The following is a 19,559-nucleotide window of genomic DNA, read 5'->3' on the forward strand; positions in this document are numbered from 1 at the left end:
GCTTCGAGGCCACTGACCAGGAATACGATCATAAGGTGGTCGTGTACAACTCCTCCTCGCCATGGCGGCACTCCATGCCGGTCTCAAGCGGAATCACGATCACATGCTTGACCTCCGCCACTCGGTCTCAGAGGCGACGTCAAGAGACCTTTCACCTTACGATCGCGAGGAGCGCCCGACGAACACTCCGCGAGCCACACTTGACCGCTCTGGGCTCCATGGCGATGTGTTCGAAGATAGTGCATCGTTCCGCACCTTTGACGCCAGTTCCTCCATTGTCCTAATAGGTGTACGAGGTGCTGGTAAGAGTTCTCTAGGTGTGCTTGCTGCCACAGCGTACAGTCGCCGTCTGGTCGAGATCGACAGGTCCTTTTTCGATACCACAGGTATCACACCTCGAGACTATCGCAAGGCTCGTGGCACCGAGGAGTTCTATAAGCGCCATGCCAGTGTGTTAGCCCACACGCTTAACACTCACAATACCAACAGTGTCATCATATGCGGTTTTGCAGATCTCGAGCATGATGGTGCAACACTGTTGCGGACTTACGCAAAGACTCATCCGGTATTCCACGTCACACGAGACGCCATGGGAATCCAGTCTTACCTGCAAGTCTGGTCTGTGGATAGGGTTCAGCGACTGCTGCGCGATACTGGACCTCTACTGCGCTCGTGTACAAATTTTGAGTTTTTCAACCTCACTGAAGTATTGGCGGCCCCTGCAGAACAAGGAGTATCGGATGTCACCAGATCAGACGGGCTCTTTCTTACTCTGAAGCGAGTGGAGCGCGACTTCTTGAGGCTATTGAGGAATGTGTTGGGTGACCGCGATCGTATACCTTCACATCAGTCCGCGTATCCTCTTTCCCAGATATACGTACACGAGCGGCCATCCACCATATGTACACAGGTCGATCTGGAAGACATTGTGCGCCGCACTGCTGACCTTGACGATATTCAAGTGGGGGCCGACGCGATCGAAATCCTCATAGCTATGAGCACTTCGGATCATGGACCACCTCACGAGGATCTGCTATTGTCGATTGCCGAAGCCTTTGCGGTTGTCCGGAGGTCTACCATAATACCAATCATACTGACAGTCGCACCAGCACAGCGAGACGGTGAACTCAAACAACAGTATATGTGTCTTACAAGTTACTGTTTGCGATTCGGGCCCGAGTATGTCACTGTCGCTCTCCCTCCGAATGGTGATAATGTAAATGTCAGAGCTCTACTCGGTGGTAAAGGCAGGACCGTCATGATCGGCGAATGCGATATGGATAGCAGACCGAAGAATGGCTGGCTCGATGAAGAATGTCTAAAATTGTATTGTCGAGGCGATAGCTTAGGCTTCGACATTGTCAGGGTGCGCATGCCAGCAGACAGCACGGAAGACAATTTCGGGATACCCATCTTCCTGGATCGAGCGAGTCGATTGGGCTTACGGTCCTTGCTCACCGCATACAACACTGGAAAGCATGGCCGGACTTCGCTCTGCTTCAACAAAATTTTGACCCCAGTCACTGCTCCAGGCTCGCACGATAGCATGACTGCTAGAGGCAAGACCGCCATCACAGCAACCGACATTTTCTCGGCACTATTCGCGACATTTGTGTATGAGCCTCTTCACTTCTTCATCTATGGAGCAAGCGTCGACTTCTCGCTCTCGCCTGTGATGCACAATGCTGCATATAGAGCGTGCGGCATGCAACATACGTACAGTAAGCACTCTTCTCCAGACCTCAAGGACTTCGAGATGTTGTCTCAACAGCCGGACTTCGGTGGTGCGGCGGTGGTGCAGCCTTACAAGACTGGTGTGTTACCCCTTCTCAAGGGACTGAGCTCTCATGCCAAGGCAATTGGCGCTGTCAATACCATCTTACCGGTCCGTGAGTTTGTGCAGGATTCTCAGATGCCAACTTCTACTCAGCTACTCCTGCAAGCAAACAAAAGTGGGCCTGTAAAGGCTCTTTACGGCGATAATACCGACTGGATCGGAATGCGTGCTTGCCTACGCCGAGGTCTTTCCCCTGCAAACACTGTTCGACCGCACAGTACAGCCCTGATCTGTGGAGCTGGTGGGCAGGCACGATCGGCCGTCTATGCAATGCTTTCTCTTGGTGTTCGGACCGTTTTCGTCTGCAATAGGAATGCTGACCATGCGCATGAGCTAGCACGCCATTACAATAGTCTGCTCAAGGATCAGTCTGTGGGGGTGGTTGATCCTGCGGAGAGTGGTAAATATCGTGTCAGAGTCCTAAACTCCTTTGCAAGCACGTGGCCAAAGGACGCTCGTCATCCTTCCATGATCTTGTCCAGTATTCCTACACAAGCTGCCGATGGTTCGCCAACAAATTTCACATTGCCGGCAGATTGGCTGAAGAGTCCTACTGGCGGTGTATTGGTAGAAGTTAGTTACCTGCGTGATGCACTTGAGGCCTACCGCTGACAGTGAGTACAGCTCGCATACCGCCCGATGGTTACGCCTATTGTCAAACAAGTTCGCGCACTGGCTCACAAGGGTTGGATTTTGATGGATGGCTTCGATGTCCTGCCGGAGCAGGCCTTTGCACAATTCGAATTATTCACCGGCCGTCGTGCTCCACGAAAGGTTATGCGAGATGAGGTACTTAGACGATACCGTGAAGAGCAGCAGAGCATAAGTGCAGCGTGCAATCTCGATCCTAATCCTCCCGCCAGCTGAATACTGATTTGCCATACCAACGCCTGGACACGGATAGCACTACGAACTTGGGAAACGATCAACAAGGCCCTCGATATTGGGGAAAGTCCAGAAGAGGAAGGTCGGTTCCCCCACAACCTGCTGTGCCGTATCCACTCGGCGGTTGAATAGTGTGTCACGGCTACCTGATTTCTACTCAAATCAATCACGAACACGAGGGCATTCGGTCAGCGAAGCCATTCGCCTCCACCACAGCGATCAGGAAATGGACAAATAGATATGCCCGACCTGCATAATCTTCCCACGAATTGGCATCCGAACCATGCTCTGCGAAATAATGGACCAAGCAATTTTGCTCTAGAGCGCTTCAAACTTCGCGAGCTTGCGGAAGGCTGGCCGATGTGCAGAGATTACTGCGAGTGGGAGAACCTGGCTTCGCTGTTCGCGCCCGAAGCCATCATTTACACCTCGTGGACAGGCAAAAAGCACTACCAAGACTTCATCGAGATGTCCATGGCTGCGACCGACGATGGTGCCTTTATCATGCATCGCTGTCTGGGCGCGAGTACTGATATTGACCCTGCTGGGACGCGAGCCGTGACCAAGATGAAGGCCATCATCACGCAGCGCTTTGTTGTTGGACGGTTGTGAGGTTGATGTTGATGCTGATTGTCGTTTCTGTTTCTTCTTCGAGAAAGGCACAGACACTGTCCATGACATTGAAGCCGGAGAGTGGCGAGCGATATTCGTCCGCCATTGGTATGAGAAAGACAAGTTGGTATCTACAAATCCGAAGAAAGTGCCGGAGCTGGACGAGTCAGAATTGGCTAAGCATCCCCGAGGATACAGGTAAGTCGAAGAATGATCTCAATGGCGCTACCACTCGGGTACTAATGGTGGACAGATATCTATCTTACTGCTGGAAAGTCGCGCTTGGCAAGGACCTACTCCAAGATCTTCCGGGTCATCGTAGTGATGGCGACAACGTCAACGGCCAAGCCCTTGACATTTTATACATGCAATGCAAAACGTGGCTGGAGGGCGGCACACTAGACTTCTGATCGAGTCCAAGCATGGGGCCTAAGCAGAGGTGGGTAACATGATCTTCTACTGCGCCAATATAAGATCTGCCACTTCCTTCACACCAGCTCTGGCCTCGACCCATCCGCCCTCTTCCACCCTGACGATCTTGCCATCTACGCAGATACGCCGCCATCTGGCATCCTCCTCATCGAACTCGATTCTCAAGCCTTCGATCTCTTCATACCCGACTCGCGGGTCATCAGCATGCTTGCCACCATCATAAGCCTTGGTCATGATATCCATGCACTCATCGCCACTCAAAGCGCTAAACTGCACCAGTCGCAATTTACCGTCCAGGGGTCGACTGGCGGGCGAAATCGTGAAGCCCTTCTCAAGTTTTGAGACTGGTGTTACAAGCACGTAGGCGTGAGTACTTCTGTTCAAGACTTGCCAGTCCTGCTTCGCACCATCATTCGAAGGTCGTAGTACAGATACCTTACCGCAATAGGGATGCGGTCTTGATCCATCAGAAGGGTACAAAGCTTCCTTTGCAGCCATCTTGAACCGCTCCGCACCGTGCTTTCGATATTCATGCGTATCACTATCAGCTACCAGACCAGCGTGAAAGCCCCATGAGCAAACGACAGCACCATATGACGTCGGAGCGCCGTTGACCAAAGCCAATTGCTGCACTTCTCGTGCCTCGTTGACCAAAAGACGTGCGCCAGAGGAAAAGCTCACACGAAAGATTGGCAGCTCGCGCGTCCTACCTTGCAGCAGATTCTTGACACCGAGAGTGTTGTCCGCTGTGATGCCAACACTATGCGCCAGAGCATTGCCAGTCCCTAGTGGTAGGATGGCGATATTGGGTTTGATATACTGTCGCATGTGCTTATCAGAGAGCAGGCCATTCACGATGTCCACTATCCCACCATCACCACTTAGCAATATGATAGACTGTGCTTTACCCTGGTTTGCCGCGGGTAACAGGACACTCTTTGTAAGATCAGTAACACTAGACTCCGAGTCGGTAAAGTGGACAGCATATTTGTCGGCCATGGGGCAAACATGCTGGAGCATAGGCTTCAGTAAAACCTCCCAGACGTTCTGGCCTTGGCCCGTTCCTGAGCCGGAGGAGACGATGATGTGCAGATTTGGGATAGAACCATCGTCTTGCCGTAGTTGCCAGCATGCATTTCCTGGTGGTTCGTAGGCGTGAACCAAGTCCCCTGGAAGATTTGTGCCTACAAAGTGCTTGAAGATGACTGGGGAGGCAACGGGGTTGTCCTTGATAGCTGGGTTTGGAGCGACGTATAGGACAGTGTAATCGTCTGGTACGCTCGCGTGTATTGGTAGTACAGCTATCATGTCATCTCTGGTGATCCTTTCTTTCGTGTCGGACTCTGCTCTCTGTTAGCAAGTACGTACTATACCTTTGAAGAGCTTTGCATACCATTCTCTTCCCATACTAATTCATATTGACTGCCTTCGTGGCGCACGAGACTGAATGTGACGGGCCTGCCGTCGACCTTACCCTCCGTCTTCAGGGGAGAGGAGAGTTCGGTGCCCATGGCAGATTGTCAGCTTCGGTGTGAGACTGATATGCAAATTTGGATTGGCGGCACGGCATTATCATTAATGCTCTGTAATCGAGCTGCAGCACCTTGCTCAGTAATTCACGTCACGTTACAGGCACCTGGCTCGGAAGCAGACGGCCCGGAGCCGAGGAGCTCTATTTGGGGCGGCTTAGATCCAGCCTTGGTGCCGCAGCTCCTTCTACTAGAGCTGATAAACTCGAGTACGGCTTCTCAGCCTGGACAATAGCACTTCGATTCGATACTCGACGTTACGAAAGACGCCCACATACCATTGGACCATAGTACAGGCTTGGCGACCTCACGACCATCCACAGCAGGAGACATCCCTGACTCGCGCCGCATGATTTAGACCAGCAGTAAGCAGCATGGCCGTCTCAGCTGGCGGTGGTTTCGTGATAGCTTTGGTCATTATTATATTACTAGTAGGTGGAGGGTACATACTGTAAGCTTCATACCGGTTCCGAGCCGCCCAAACCATCTCTAATCATAGCATCAAGTTACGCACATTGGCGAGCGCGGCGACTAGGCCTACCACCACCCTCCCTCAATCCTTTCGCCAAACGCAATCAAAGCCAGGCAAACGCCTCGTATCGTGCACCAGCACCCGCACCAGGCGGTATCCAGGGTTGGTTCGCCGAGAAATGGGCGTCGTTACGCAATACCCGCACAGCAGGAGGAGCCTACGAAGGGACTAGCTACGGCGGTTCAGGGAGTGCGCGGGATCGACGAGGGTTCGGACCACTCGATCCAGACGAGGCCTGGGATGCGCGAGTCGATCACGAAGCAGGTGGGTACTACGAAGAGCAGGAGCTCGGCCTACAGGACCCATCACATGGACCTTACGGCGGAGGCGGGTACGGCGAGGCAGGTGTAGGAGGCATTCCAGACGACCGAGGACGAAGTCGATCGAGACAACGGGAAGTGGACAAGCGGTACGACGAGGAGATGCACGTCGGAGCGCCATCACAACCGGCTGGCGGCAACAGCCATCTGAACCCCTTTGGCGACCAGAACGAAGCCACGAGCTTGCGAAACGTGAGCCCCAGACCCCACCTCGATACTGGAGCAGGACCGACACGAGGCGTAAGCTCGCACAAGAAGAACAACAACAGTCTGGGCACGAGTGGTAGTGCGGAGAACAGCCCGACCGAAAGACGGAGTATGTTCCATGAGGATGTGTAGGATTGTGTATGCTAAGCGATGCGATGAAATTGGTATGAGCGGCGTTTTCGAGACGATATGCAAAGCAAGCGAGGGCGATCCAGATCTGTTAGGAAGCAATGATACTTCTGTGTATAAGCGCTTGATCGACACAGGTGTGATTATTGCGCATATCAAGCAGATGTGATTTTCTTCTGACGATTCTTGCCTTCGCCGTGACTGGTGGACAGTCTCTTCTCATATAGAAAGAGCTAGTATGAATTGCTTAGAATACTCAAACAGCACGTCGCAGATGGCCTGACGAGAAAGTCACCACGTGACAGTCCAGTAATCCTATCTAGATGCAGCAGCAACGACCGAGCTTCGCCAAAGCATTGGTGTCTGTGTTCTCGAAGACCAAAGCGCAGCCGCTGTGGTTGCACTCTGAAGCAACCTATCGATTGTCCGTTCTCGGGTGGTTGAAGCTTAGACAGCATTACTATTTGCGTCGAGGAAGCGATGTATTCGAGACCGCCTTGATGTCTTTGTTGGGCAATCATGTCCTAGGTCGACCACTTCGTAAGTCGTAAGGGAGTCCGTCACTTGTCCGAGAGTCTTGCCTTCAACGGAACCTGATCCGGTCGCTAGCCTGCCACACCGGTTCATGAACATTTATGGACATTGAAACGATGAGGCGGGAAGCTTCAAGAGACCTATAAGGTAAGTGCCTGCTCTGCTATACATCATAACAAGAGATCTCCAGATCCTGATAATTTCGTTTATAGTGATCGTCTGCTGCAGTCGTCTAGAATAACCATCTGCTGGCCATAAGTCCTTACTGACTTGGAGGAACCACGACTTTTGCCCAATATTTTGCGCATATGTGCAGGACGTGGTCAAGTGAGACTTTCTATCACAGTACAGTCGTACACAATCAGCGCTGTTTACTCAAGCTGCCACGACGGTATCGCTCATGACTATGGCGTGGGAGGTGGATGATTATTCCATATCGCAGGCTGCAGCTTACGACCACGACTTTCGTTATCTATGCTTATACATGTAGCTGACCATTAGCCATCTAGCCAATCAGACGTCTACCCTACGGTGAAACGTCAGGAGAAGCGGAACTAGACACACGATTCGCTTCCACGCTTTCTCTCACAACCCAAGGCCGCTGGTGAAACGGGGCTACCGAAGGGTTCCTGCAGTAGTCTGTGGCCTTCCTTGTACGCGCTGCATCCTCACCAGCGGCTCGACGATGTTCGCCTCCATCCTGCTACACACACGGCCTGGCATTCGTCTGCGCGCGGCGGTCTTGACACTGGTCGTGGAACCCTTTAACGACTCCGACTGGCTGAGAAGCTCATGGCCGACTGTTTCGAGCGCGGTCGACGTGCTGCAACCAAGACTCCATGTATAACAGACCATGTCTTCCGTACCTACTATGCTGTTTCGCTCCTCTCTCATCACATCTCTCTTTTCTGCTCCTCTTGCTTGTCAGGATCTCGTTGCCATTTCTTCTCCTACGAGATAGCAGGGTCACTCGTTTTCCTCTGCCAACAAATCTCATTTTCTGCTTTAATCTAATTCGACAGACTACCGATCCCAGCGATCCCGCAAATTGTTCAATATGCATTTTACACCAGCAACTATTCTGGTAGCAGGCCTTGCGGCTCAGCGTGTGGCGGCCACTGGTTGGTCTGTCGGCGCCAAGTCGTATAGCTGCCCTGCGAACACCGACAACCAGTGCTCGACTCAGCAGCAAGGTGGCTATGACTGGTCTGGCCTCAACTCCGGCTCGTTCAGCTCCTACGGCAGCAACAAGTTTTCTGGCTTCCAGTGCTCTGATGCGCCTCACAAGCGCGATGTCTTGAGCAAGCGTGCTTTCCAGGACAAGTGCATCTCTGGTGGCCTCGATGACAAGCCTTCCATCTCTTGCCACGACGACGACACCATGTCGATTGACACCTATCACATTTCTTCCAGCAAGGACGCCGATCTCGACTGCGAGTACGGCATGCCTGACGGCTCTACCTGCACAGAGCAGCACTCCTGCTCTTCGGAGGGCTCGATCATCCAGAACACGCAGTGTGGAGGTGCTAAGAGTGTGACCTTCAAGCCTCGTAACGGCGACTCTGGCGGGTGCTCGATGAGCATTCACTCCATTGGCTTCAACTGCGGCTCCGCATCCAGCACTGTACCTGCCAGTACACCGACCATCTCAAGCACATACGGCATTGCTAGCAGCTCTATCATGACTACCAGCTCTGTGGCCACCACCTCGGATGTCATTTCATTCTCGAGATCCTCCAGCACTCTCCCAAGCATCGAGACTTCTCCGGTGACCACAAGCTCTGTCGTTATTAGCACCACAAGCTCAGTCGTTGTTAGCACTTCTTCCACCATCACCTCGGACGTCTACTCGACATCTGAGACCTCGAGCGTATCTAGCGTCGAGACCTCGCCAGCTACCGCGAGTTCGGTGGCCTCCATCACGGCTTCTTACCCGGCCAGAAACATCTCCATCCCAGCGGTGTCGTCGTCCGCCCCATCTTTGACCTCCTCTTACGGCTGCTACGGCGCATCCTGCAGCTCCAGCACTTCTGACGTCGTCAGCGCTGTAACCAGTTCGTCGTTTTCAATCTCTATTGTGTCCTACAGCACTAGCACGGTCTACAGCACTACTCAGTCGACCTCGGTCAGCTCCGGCAGCACTGTTATCGTCACTGCGACAATCGCCATCTCCACCACCATTTGCCCAGTAACTGCTACTCAAACCGGAAGCGTTTCGTCGCCTGCTTCGATCAGCTCCTCGACACCTCTGGTTATCAGCGGCTCATCTACACTCACACCAAACTCGACTCTAGTTTCTGCCGTGACTAGCAGCTCTGCATCATCCTACCCTACACCAAACTGCCCTGATCTCCTGCCCAGCTGCTTGAACACCTGGATGTACGAGACCAGCTGCAAAGACAACTCCGATTCTGATTGCTACTGCAAGGACAGCTCATTCATCACCCATGTCATGGGTTGCATCAGTGCCTGGTCTGGCTCAAGCTCTGATACCAGTGCCGCCGCATCGTATCTCCAGGGTATTTGCGCAGCCCACGTGCCATCAAACCCGGCTATCATTACTGCTTGCCCATCGACTGTTGTGCCTGCGACGGAGAGTTCCCCAGCTACGACCTCACCCGCTCCAGTCGTACCGTCTACGATCACGATCTATTCCACCCAGGAGTACACCATCACGAGCTGTGGTCCTGAAGTCTCAAACTGCCCAGCCAGCAGCACTGTCATTTCGACTTCATCAGTTCCTGTCTCGACGAGCGTGATCACGCCAAGCTCATCGCCAGTGAGCCCGGTCACCTCGTCCGTTTCTGCTATCCCTGTTGCTCCTTCGACCATCACGCTTTACAGCACTCAAGAGGTCACCGTTACCAGCTGCGCTGCTGATGTAAGTCAACGCTTCCGACATACGCTACACTTTCCGCCTGCTAACGTTAAGATTCAGGTGACCAACTGCCCTGCGAGCAGCACTATTGTAGCCACAACATCTGTCGCTGTATCTACGACCATCGTTGTGCCATCTGTGCCCGCAAGCACGTCCGTCGCACCCGTGACTGCGCCTGCCCCAACCGGCCCTCAAACCACTATCACCTACTCCGCTCCGGTGACCATCCCAGCCACCTACAGCACGGGTGTGTCGAGCGGCCTCACCATCAACTCCTCGAGCATCACAACCCACCTTATCACGACCGTTACCGTCCCACAAGTGCAATTCACCACCTCAACAATAATTGTCAGTGGCTCATCAAGCGCCTACACAGGACTTGCTGCCGGCTGCCCAAGCAGTGTGGCCGCTACAGCCACCGCAGTCACCGTCCCAGCGGTCGGTGCAGGTTCCACAAGCGCACCTGCACCTGTGTACCCAACCTCCTTCGGTACCTCATACGGCACATCCTGGACTGCACGACCGACGACCTCAGTCGTGCCATTCACCGGTGCTGGTGTCAAGATCTCTGGTGCCAGCTTCGGTGGTCTGGCCGTGGGTGCCGTTGCTGCTCTCCTTGTTTTGTAGATACATTTCTTACAGCATTGCATGAGGCAGGAAAGAAGGATGTAATGAACAAAGACGAAATGGACTGGCATAGAGAGAAGGAGTGGCTGCGATTGAATTCATGACTTTCCTTGACTGGGTCTAGGTAATGCTTTGTTTGTATGAACAGATATCCGCGTGTATAGCGGCTGGAAATGCATTTGCCTATCCACAACACCTCAACTGGTTCGTGAAGACACTTGCCCCATAAAGTTTCAGTAGCTGCTCGCATGTATAAGGCGAAGAGATTGTCTTTAATCTTGCAGAAGGTGGCAAGACCGAGCTCACAATCGTCTGAATGCGCGAAGCCGGGATATCGCCTGACCGGCTCTGCAAAATTGCTGGTTGTCGTCGAGAAACATAATACACTTCTCTCATAGCTACCGTCAGAACCCATCATGATTTCATGCAATCATTCCGTAGAGTATATTACGCATTAATCAAGTCATCCTTGTCGCTAACACCATCGGTGCCACCCATCACTCATCCTCAAGATCTAATCTGTTCTCAACCCCTTGTAGGCCGCTAAGCCAGCTCCAAGCTCAACTGACCATCTCGAGATATGATATCAACGTACCCTTGCCGCTCATCTTCATCCCCATGACCTCACTCCTCCAATAAGCTGGCATATTGCCCCTTATAGCCTTCATAGCTGCGCTTGAACTCGGGATCTGTTGCCTTGATGCCCTGCAGCGCTGCAACGCCGGCCTTCGCCTCGTAGGTAGCAATACGGTGTAGACGTGCGGCCTTGCTACCTTTCTTGCTTTCGAGATAGCTCTGCAGCAGCTCGAATTGCTCTGTGGTACTGAGGGCCTCATCGGCAGCGCAAACACGCGCAACAATCTGGGGTTGGCTTTCGGCAGCTGTGCGAGCCGGCATCTTGCGTGTAGTGAGCAGAACGTCAAGCTCATTCAGAGTCATGATGCTGCGAGGGTCTTCTAGGGTGTTGCGAGTGACTGCAACATGAAGCGGCTGAGGCGGCTTAGGGATAGGCGTCAGGTCGCGCACATCGGCGATGTCGTCGCCGAGCATGCTGTGGTAGTCATCCACCACATCTTCATCGTAATCCTCATGAGCACTAGCCTCAACATCGCCATCGTCGAAAGTGACCATGGTCTTCTCATCGTCCGCATCACTTCCATCAGAACCGTCGTCAAGAGAGCTTGCACGACGCTTCCGACTACCTTTGCCTTTCACAGTCTTCTTAGCCTGAGTAGCCTTGACCTTCAAGCCGAATTGCTTGAGGATCGCTTTCTCGGCGACCTTCTGCGCTTTAGCCCAGTCGATCTGTCTCGCAAGCTTCTCTTGCGCAATGCGTTTTTGAACAGTCATACGCTCCTTCTCAGCATTGCGCTCGGCCCGCAACTGGGCCTGCTCCGCATTGTTGGCCATCTTCCGAAGCTGAGCAGCGACCCGAAGGTCCTCCTTCTCCTGAAGCATCACTTTCTTCGCCTCCGATTTTGCCTTTTTCTCGTCCTCTAAACGCTGCTGTTCAGCTGCCTCGTCGATTTGGCGTTGCTTCGCTGCAGCGATGCGGGTTTCACGAAGGACACGACGACCCTCCTGGTCCTGGTCGATCTCGATTGGGAGCAGCGCCTCCCCACTCTCTAGGCCGTGATGGCGCTCACGACATGCGGTATGTGTGTACTTCTTCTTGGTACCCATACGTAGTGCCAAGTCGTCGGCGACTGCCTTCCACTTCTTCTCTGTGATTCTTCCCATCTCGTCTTGATAGTTCTTCTCGATGAGCGCGAAGCTTGCTTCGAGTTTCGCATCCTGCCGATAAATCAGCAGTGCAAGAGAGTCATGAGTACGGACACTTACTTCTCCCGCATGCCAATCGCTTAGCTCATCGTCAAGTCGCTCCTCCTCAGCCTTCTCAAGCGCTTTACGCAGGCGCAACCAGCGACTGCCCACGGTCTTGGGTACGTAACGAATACGGCCCTCTTGAATCAAACTCTGGGCAACGTACTCATCAGAAAAGCCTTGTTGCTTCAGATGAATAATACGACCGTCATCAGAGTCGTAGTCGGCAAGGATGCGCTTGGGCACGGCAGCTTTGCCACCTTGGACTCGAGTACCTTTGGTAGGACGATGGCTAGTAGAAGGGGAATGAGCGCGCTTCAGGATGCTGTGTTCGCCCGTCTGTGGGTTCTCGTACTGTGCGTACACTCGTTAGCACACTGAAGGGTGATGTGGTAGCTCTGGTACGAAGCGAACTCACATAGACGTCTTCTTTCGCATCCGAATCGTCGAAGACATTTGTCGGAGTGTCGTCATTGCCACTCGCTTCTGTTGCAACGGCCGGTCAGCATCTCCGCGACATCGGCCGAGTGATAAGCATCTGCAGGCCGCGTGGAGTTTTGAGCGACGGTACAGATCTGGGGAACACACCTTCCGACTCATTTGGTAACGTGCCAGCAAACAGCAGTTTCAACGTCCTTGCCACCATTGTGGCGGTCAAATTGAGAAGTTGTGTGTTCTCGCCGTGGACGTCAGGCCGTGGAGCTGACTATCCTTTCGACCTGGAGAAGCGTTACGATCGGAGGTTGAGGGTGCTGTGCTGTTATGCAGACAGAAGACTGTAGGCTTCGGTTGCCACGGGAGCGGGCGGCTTTTGCTAGCGCAGAGTCGTTCCTGCCGTTCTTGGAATATGACGTAGCAGAGTCCTTGGGATCTGATCGGTGCACCACTGGCAGATCTTGCTTTTGTTCGTTTCTACCAGAGTCCGAAGTGACTGTCGTCCTGGAGGATGCTTCTGCTTCAGATTAGGAGTCATTCAAAGCAGCGGGTCTTACACGAGTGGCACTCTTTGCATGTGACAGGAGCCGCAAGAAGCCGGAGTACTTTATCAATCGTATAAGTGAATGAATCAGATGTTCGAAATCGTTGCGTCATCCTGTGTCCCCCGAAATGCATAATGATCTTCGAGCGTCAGTACTCTCATGGGAATGAAGGGAGGGTGATAGTAAGTGGAGCAAAGGCCTGGTGGTGTGATCATGAATCGATAAACGTCGATCAGCTCATTCAGGGCTTCTACCATGCAGTACGTCTGTTCTCTACACACTGGCAGTACGTTCTCGCCGTGCTGTGCTCAGCGTGGCACACCACCGTCGATGGCCACCACTCGCATCTAGCATTGGGCGGAGTGGCTGCTACATGGCGTACAGGACGATGGATTACTGGCTCCTGATTATGTCATGATAGACAGTGTCGTAAAGTGACAGTATCAACAGCATCTACCGAAAAGGTTTCCAGGATCGTGCAGGATCGAACAACTTCAGCAGGAGAAGAGGATGCTGGCGCGAAGGATGCTGCAAGGAGTGGACAGTCGCGACCTGAAGAAGCACGACATGGTATGCTGTCTGAGAGGGGACTACGTGGGCCAGAAGAGTCGAGGTGTGGTGAAGTTGAGCGCGGAGGTACAGCTGGACTGATCGAAGCTTTCACGTGATGCGCGTTCTAGAACAAGCAATCCCTGTCGAAAATCCAGCTGCACCGCCACAAATCCATCCACCTTTCGCGCAGGGTGACGTAGGGAGCTTCGTTGCGTGGAGTGAGGACGGCACAACCACAGCAGCAGCAGAGAAGCAATTGTTGCGTAATAGCTGTAGGCCAAGATAGGTAGGTAGGTAACTTTCTCGTTGCTCTAGGTCGACTCCCTTCTTTACATTACAGCAAACTTCTGCCACCATGTCTTCCTACTTCTCGCTGCCGTCATTCGCCAGAGCAAAGAAGAACCAGGAACAGCTTGAGAAGACAAATCCACAGAAGCCCGTGTTGAACGACGATGATGAAAAATTCTTCGATAAGCACATCGAGTCAGGTGAGGCAAAGGCCAAGACTGAGGAGGCGACATCGACCGAGGTAACAGAGGGTGGCGAAGAGAAGGAAATTCTACAGGAGGAGACCAAAGAGGCAGGCACGGATGCCAGCCAAGTCACACTACCTGAAGAGCAGCCCGAAAAGCCTCAGACCACTACCAGCGAGCCAGCAAAGGGCGATAATGATAAATCCAACGAAGTCGCCCGAGCACCTAAAGAGGAAATCGCCGCAGAAGACCCACCAGAGCAAGCACCTGCAGAGAAGATCACGGCAGAAGATCCACCAGAGCAAGCGCCTGCAGAAGATATCACAGCAGAAGATCCACCAGAGCAAGCCCCAGACGATGCGGCCGTCACATCTGCAGCTTCCGCGGCAAAGAAGCCAAAGAAAGACAAAGGCTTCGAGCTTCCGAGCCAGGAGGAAGCTGAGGCTGCAACTCGAGGTATCGGTACGGATGACGCACCCAAGGACGCCAAGGCGGAAGGCGAGGCCGGCGAGAAGAGGACATGGGCATCCTACCTGCCAACGATGAGCACTGCCAGCAAGAAGGACCAAGGCGAACCTCAGAAAGATACCGAAAGCAAATCTACCGACGAGAAGGCCGCTAGTGAGCAGACGACGGAAGGTAAATCGCGGACATGGACAGAGTACGCATCCTCGACATACTCCGCCCTTCCTTCCGTCTCGTCCATCACACCGTCCTGGACCTCAAAGGACAAAGACAGCAAGGTCGAGCCCGTCTATAAGGAAGACGGCACAATCGACGAGGAGAAGACGAAGGAGAAGCAAGAACGCGAGATGTCTGTTCTCCTCGACCATCTCAACCTGAGTAGCATCAACAACCGTGTCTTCGCCTTCTCCGGCGAAACTCAGAAGATCTACGAACGATTTGCGCAAGTGTTGAAAGATACTATGAATGGTGCTCCCACAGCTTACGAGGACATGGACAAGCTGATGAAGGATGCTGGGCCTCAGCTGGAGAAGCAATTCCAGTCCATGCCTCCTTTTGTACAGACGCTCGTCAAGTCCTTGCCAGCCAAGCTGGGCACGACACTGGGTCCGGAACTCCTGGCTGCTGCTAGTGAAAAGCCCGGAGCGGACATGAAGACGAAGATGGCTAAGGCTAGTAAGCAGTCTTCTGGTGGCCAAGAGTTCAGTACAGCGGACGCTAGCACAAGCAAGACGAAGGAGAAGGAAGGCGAGCCAAAGAAGAAGCGCAAGATTCCTGGTCTGAAGGGTCTGGTAAGTGAGCAAGGTGCTGTGGCTAGTATCCTCCGCAGCGTCGTCAGTTTCCTGAAAGTGCGCTTTCCTTTCTTGGCCTCTATGACGAATGTGGTCATGAGCTTGGCGGTATTTAGTAAGTCTTTGTGCTGACCTTACCTCATGATAACAATTTGTCGCTAACACGGCAGCAGTCCTGATGTTCGTGTTCTGGTACTCGCATAAGCGTGGCAAGGAGGTCCGACTTGCTCGCGAAGCTGCGGCGCAGAATGGAGATGGTGCGCCGGAGATTGTCGAGGATGAGGATGGTGAGCTAGAAGTCGAGGTGACGGATGAGGAAGAAGGTGGGGAGGAAGAAGAGTCTATCGAGAAAGATGTCGCGGCTGCCGTAGCGGAGGCTCAGTCGACTGAAAAGCAGGATGATAGTGCTGAGGCTGTCGAGGAGAAGACTGAGAAGGCTGCCGATGAGGCTGTGAAGGATGGGCCCGTGGAGTCTGCTGCGAAGCAGGAAGATAGCGCTGAAGCTGTGGAAGAGAAGGCTGAGAAGGCCGAGAAGACTACCGAAGATGCTGGGAAAGATGCGCCCGTGGAGTCTATTGCGAAGCAGGAAGATAGTGCTGAAGCTCTGGAAGAGAAGTCTGCAAAGACCAGCTCTGGCTAAGCTGCATGGTGGCGCCTCAGCGATTTACCTCTACTTGCTCAGAATGCCATGATGTGTTACGAAATGATGAGATCAGCTTCTGGGATGGAGTATGGTATGGATGTGGCGACATGGATACTGTAGTAACTTTTGCATAGCGTAGATGCCCACGTATACCAAATCAGCACATCAAGACCTCTTCCTCACCTTTGCCACCACGTACATCTGACGGCCGCCATCTCACGTCACACAGCATTGGCTTCCCGTCAGCAGCGTCTATCGACAATGAAAACCATGATCACTCGTCGAAAATCAGAGGCCAGACCGCTTATTCCTGCAGAAGCCCATAAAAACGAGCCCTTCCTGTCGAGATCCTCTCTCTAATAGTCCTCGATTCAGCATTCTGCCTGTCTTCGTGCGGCGTCTGCAGTATCATGGACAGGGTAACAGCGTTCGGACACCTTCAACGACCCGCCAGATCACGCTCTAGTTTGTCTTGGTCGTTTGCGCCACCGTAAAGAACCTTCCAATCATGGTCTCAGTGTGCGTTGAAAGGCCAGGATGCATTGAGCGAGTCCGAATGAAACTTACACCATGTCTCATGAGCCGTATTGCCTTCCATCTTGATCCGGCTGTGGTCGGCCAGACATCTAGGAGAGGAGTCAGCGATCAGGCACCTCGTATGTTCGAAAGTCGTGGATGTACTTACTGCCAACAGAACTGATGCGCACACCTTTTACAAGTCATATGCTCACACCCACCAGTCTTCTCAATGCGCCATCCACACTTCTTGTTTGGACACTGTTTACTCATCGTATTGAGCATGGCCTCAGTCTTCGCTTCCTCGTCCTTTGCCTTCTTGCCTGAGGTGCGATAGTCATACTGGTCGCACGTTTCGTTCTTGTGCCACGGCACTTTGTGCTTCAGGCATTGTTTGTAGCCGCACGATGCGCAATCCATGAAGTTGTTGTTCTCTGGGTTCAGCTGGCCGTTGTCGCAGGACGGTCCGAGACACCAGGCGAACTCGTCTAAAGCGCTTAGAGCATTTCTTGTTGCCATTTTGTCGTAGGCCAAGAAGGTGTTTGAGGATGCGGCACGCTGCACATCTTCGTACTCCAGTATTGATGGACACTCGGGACACTTCAGACTCTCCGTGCCTTTAGTCTCAAACTCGGAAGCCATCCATGATTCCAGGCATTCTACGCAGGTCGTGGCGTGATGCTCACATTTCGATGCTGGCGCCTTGGCAGGAAAGTCGAAGACATCTTTGATCTCGCCACACACATTGCAGTCACGCTCAGGCTTGCGTGCTGCAGCCAATCGAGCTTCCTCCTCAGCTTCTTCCTCGAGCTGCTTCTGTAATCGTTGCGCTTCGAGACGATTTTCTTCGTCATCTGAGTCGAGCGGGGAGGTTTCCGCCAGCTGACATTGCTGCGACATCCATCGTTCAAGCTGATGCGCCTGCATCGAGTTGTGATCGCCTGACCCATCGTCCAAAGCTCGCCCCTTGCCTTTGCCGCTATACGACGGAGGGTACCTGCCGGGCATATTCAACGCGCTGTCGACGGGACTGGAAGAGTCGCTGATCCATGACTTTTGCAAAGCCTCGTTGCTCGATGAATTATTATGGAAAAGAGGCTGCTTGCTGTATTTTGCGAAGACAGCTCGAGCTTCATTATCGTCCAGCTGACCCCAGTCTAGATCAGATATGGCCGGGATGTGCAGTGCTCGGGGAAGACTTGAAGTAGAGCTGCTGCCATTGGATGGCTCGCGCCTGTGGCGAGGCGGTACCATGTTGACAGTGCTCAGTCCCAGCTTCGACGCCATCGAGCCGTCGCCGACTACAGATGATCGGTGGCCAGCAGAAGTTCGAGGCCTGTGACTTTGCCGTAAAGCTTCCATCTCCCGTGCCTCGACATCAAAGTCCAGTAACGACTCTCCGGGCTCGAAGGAATTCGTTCTGCTTGACTGGGGAGAGGAGCCATCGCTGCTGTCGGCAAGATTTGCACTGCTCCGCCAGAAAGTCCTCCCTTTTCCTCGCTTCTGTAATTTCGCGTTCGACCTGGCAAGCATGATATCCGGGGACGCATACTGTCCAGCCTGATCTTCACTGGGCGCAATCTTCTTCTTCGACCAAGGCACAAATCTCTTCAGAGCTGACATCGTAGCTCCCTTGCCTTCTCCCTCAGTATTGCGGTATGCGTTCACAGACGTGTAGCGAACGACAGGTACACCCAACAGAGGTGCATAGCACAAGACACGGACGTGCGAACAACAAGAGCAGACGCGCACTCGGCAGTGTGAGTGCCAGTGCACCTGGTGCATTGAATAGCCTCTCGCATAGCCGCGATGCTCATAAGCCAAGCGCAAATTCATCCTCAGTGACTGAGGCAGCCGAGCATGTGAATGGGGGGGCCTCTTACCTATGTGGTGGTGAGGCTGTGACAAGCTTCAACTCTAGCTTTGCTATGTAAGGATAGAGATAGGCTGCGCGAGCAGTGCATGATTCGAGCACGAGGTTGATTGCCCCGCCGCATCAAGTTGGTAATGGAAGAGTGGCTCCATTTGGCGAGGTCAGGCAAGGCTGTGTTCTGGTAGGTAGGCCGTCGTCGTTGGGTGGAGCAGCGATTGAAGTAACTAAAGACCGGCATGGTAATCCTGAATCATTATACTTGCTGCAGGTAGCCATACACTGCGCAGGAGCTAGTGTTGGCTTCGCAGGATCATGGCTTACAATGGGCATCTGATACGGTCGCTACCTGATCAAAAGCGACTCCTTCCAGGAACATCGCGTGTTTGGCGTGACTGCGGACTTCGCCACTCTTCGAGCAGGCTGATCTGCTATGCAGGGCTGTACACCGTGTACCGCTATAAGACAAGCAGCGGCCTCAACTATATTCTGCAATATCAGTCATGAGGCTCTCGGATCTTCGTGATATTGTGTTAACGTAGTCGCAGGAGCGTGGGTCGTTACTGGTCGTTACTGGTCGTGATGGTGCTAAGTGTGGTTCTCGATTGCGCCGAATCCGGCCTGAGGCACTCGGCAATGGGCCCAGCGACGCGATATAAGGCAATGTTCCTCGGCCCATGATCCAATGCCTATAGACAAGTGTCGATCCTCGCTATATAACATGCTCTGGCCACGAGGTGTCTTGTGATGCATAGCATAGCATGTCATGTCATGTCCGCTCGTTCGTGGATGGGCGATGGGCGAAGCGCCGCGGCCCCACGCCCGGGCTTGATCGTTGCTCTGGAAACGTGGGTGTTGATGGAGTAGATTATCTTGAGCATCCGCAACTCCGCGAGACCACCCATGCAACACTCGCAAGCATT

General features: G+C 53.2%; 8 protein-coding genes across 8 annotated transcripts; 5 read left to right on the forward strand and 3 right to left on the reverse strand.

Moving 5' to 3' along the window:
• Positions 1 to 61: 61 nt before the first annotated feature.
• LTS14_002896 (uncharacterized protein) lies at positions 62 to 2,704 on the forward strand (the record flags this gene model as incomplete). The annotated part of the gene is made up of 2 exons (XM_064835601.1): positions 62 to 2,410; positions 2,462 to 2,704. The coding sequence occupies 2 exons, from the start codon at positions 62 to 64 to the stop codon at positions 2,702 to 2,704; spliced, it is 2,592 nt and encodes an 863-aa protein (XP_064696651.1).
• A 258-nt stretch (positions 2,705 to 2,962) lies between these two features.
• On the forward strand, positions 2,963 to 3,334 carry LTS14_002897 (uncharacterized protein; the record flags this gene model as incomplete). The annotated part of the gene is made up of 1 exon (XM_064835602.1): positions 2,963 to 3,334. One exon carries the CDS (start codon positions 2,963 to 2,965, stop codon positions 3,332 to 3,334), a length of 372 nt encoding a protein of 123 aa, XP_064696652.1.
• Positions 3,335 to 3,790: 456 nt separating this feature from the next.
• LTS14_002898 (uncharacterized protein) lies at positions 3,791 to 5,277 on the reverse strand (the record flags this gene model as incomplete). The annotated part of the gene is made up of 2 exons (XM_064835603.1): positions 3,791 to 5,109; positions 5,160 to 5,277. 2 exons carry the CDS (start codon positions 5,275 to 5,277, stop codon positions 3,791 to 3,793), a joined length of 1,437 nt encoding a protein of 478 aa, XP_064696653.1.
• A 392-nt stretch (positions 5,278 to 5,669) lies between these two features.
• On the forward strand, positions 5,670 to 6,486 carry LTS14_002899 (uncharacterized protein; the record flags this gene model as incomplete). The annotated part of the gene is made up of 2 exons (XM_064835604.1): positions 5,670 to 5,746; positions 5,802 to 6,486. 2 exons carry the CDS (start codon positions 5,670 to 5,672, stop codon positions 6,484 to 6,486), a joined length of 762 nt encoding a protein of 253 aa, XP_064696654.1.
• A 1,588-nt stretch (positions 6,487 to 8,074) lies between these two features.
• LTS14_002900 (uncharacterized protein) lies at positions 8,075 to 10,522 on the forward strand (the record flags this gene model as incomplete). The annotated part of the gene is made up of 2 exons (XM_064835605.1): positions 8,075 to 9,898; positions 9,956 to 10,522. The coding sequence occupies 2 exons, from the start codon at positions 8,075 to 8,077 to the stop codon at positions 10,520 to 10,522; spliced, it is 2,391 nt and encodes a 796-aa protein (XP_064696655.1).
• Positions 10,523 to 11,146: 624 nt separating this feature from the next.
• On the reverse strand, positions 11,147 to 12,992 carry LTS14_002901 (uncharacterized protein; the record flags this gene model as incomplete). Its single annotated transcript, XM_064835606.1, has 4 exons — positions 11,147 to 12,316; positions 12,365 to 12,700; positions 12,765 to 12,832; positions 12,935 to 12,992. The coding sequence occupies 4 exons, from the start codon at positions 12,990 to 12,992 to the stop codon at positions 11,147 to 11,149; spliced, it is 1,632 nt and encodes a 543-aa protein (XP_064696656.1).
• Positions 12,993 to 14,233: 1,241 nt separating this feature from the next.
• Positions 14,234 to 16,247, forward strand: LTS14_002902 (uncharacterized protein; the record flags this gene model as incomplete). The annotated part of the gene is made up of 2 exons (XM_064835607.1): positions 14,234 to 15,722; positions 15,781 to 16,247. 2 exons carry the CDS (start codon positions 14,234 to 14,236, stop codon positions 16,245 to 16,247), a joined length of 1,956 nt encoding a protein of 651 aa, XP_064696657.1.
• Positions 16,248 to 16,764: 517 nt separating this feature from the next.
• Positions 16,765 to 18,389, reverse strand: LTS14_002903 (uncharacterized protein; the record flags this gene model as incomplete). The annotated part of the gene is made up of 2 exons (XM_064835608.1): positions 16,765 to 16,876; positions 16,936 to 18,389. 2 exons carry the CDS (start codon positions 18,387 to 18,389, stop codon positions 16,765 to 16,767), a joined length of 1,566 nt encoding a protein of 521 aa, XP_064696658.1.
• Positions 18,390 to 19,559: the final 1,170 nt, after the last annotated feature.

Source organism: Recurvomyces mirabilis (genome assembly GCF_035927965.1).
Source record: "Recurvomyces mirabilis strain CCFEE 5264 chromosome Unknown scaffold_6, whole genome shotgun sequence".
Classification (NCBI taxonomy): domain Eukaryota; kingdom Fungi; phylum Ascomycota; class Dothideomycetes; order Mycosphaerellales; family Teratosphaeriaceae; genus Recurvomyces; species Recurvomyces mirabilis.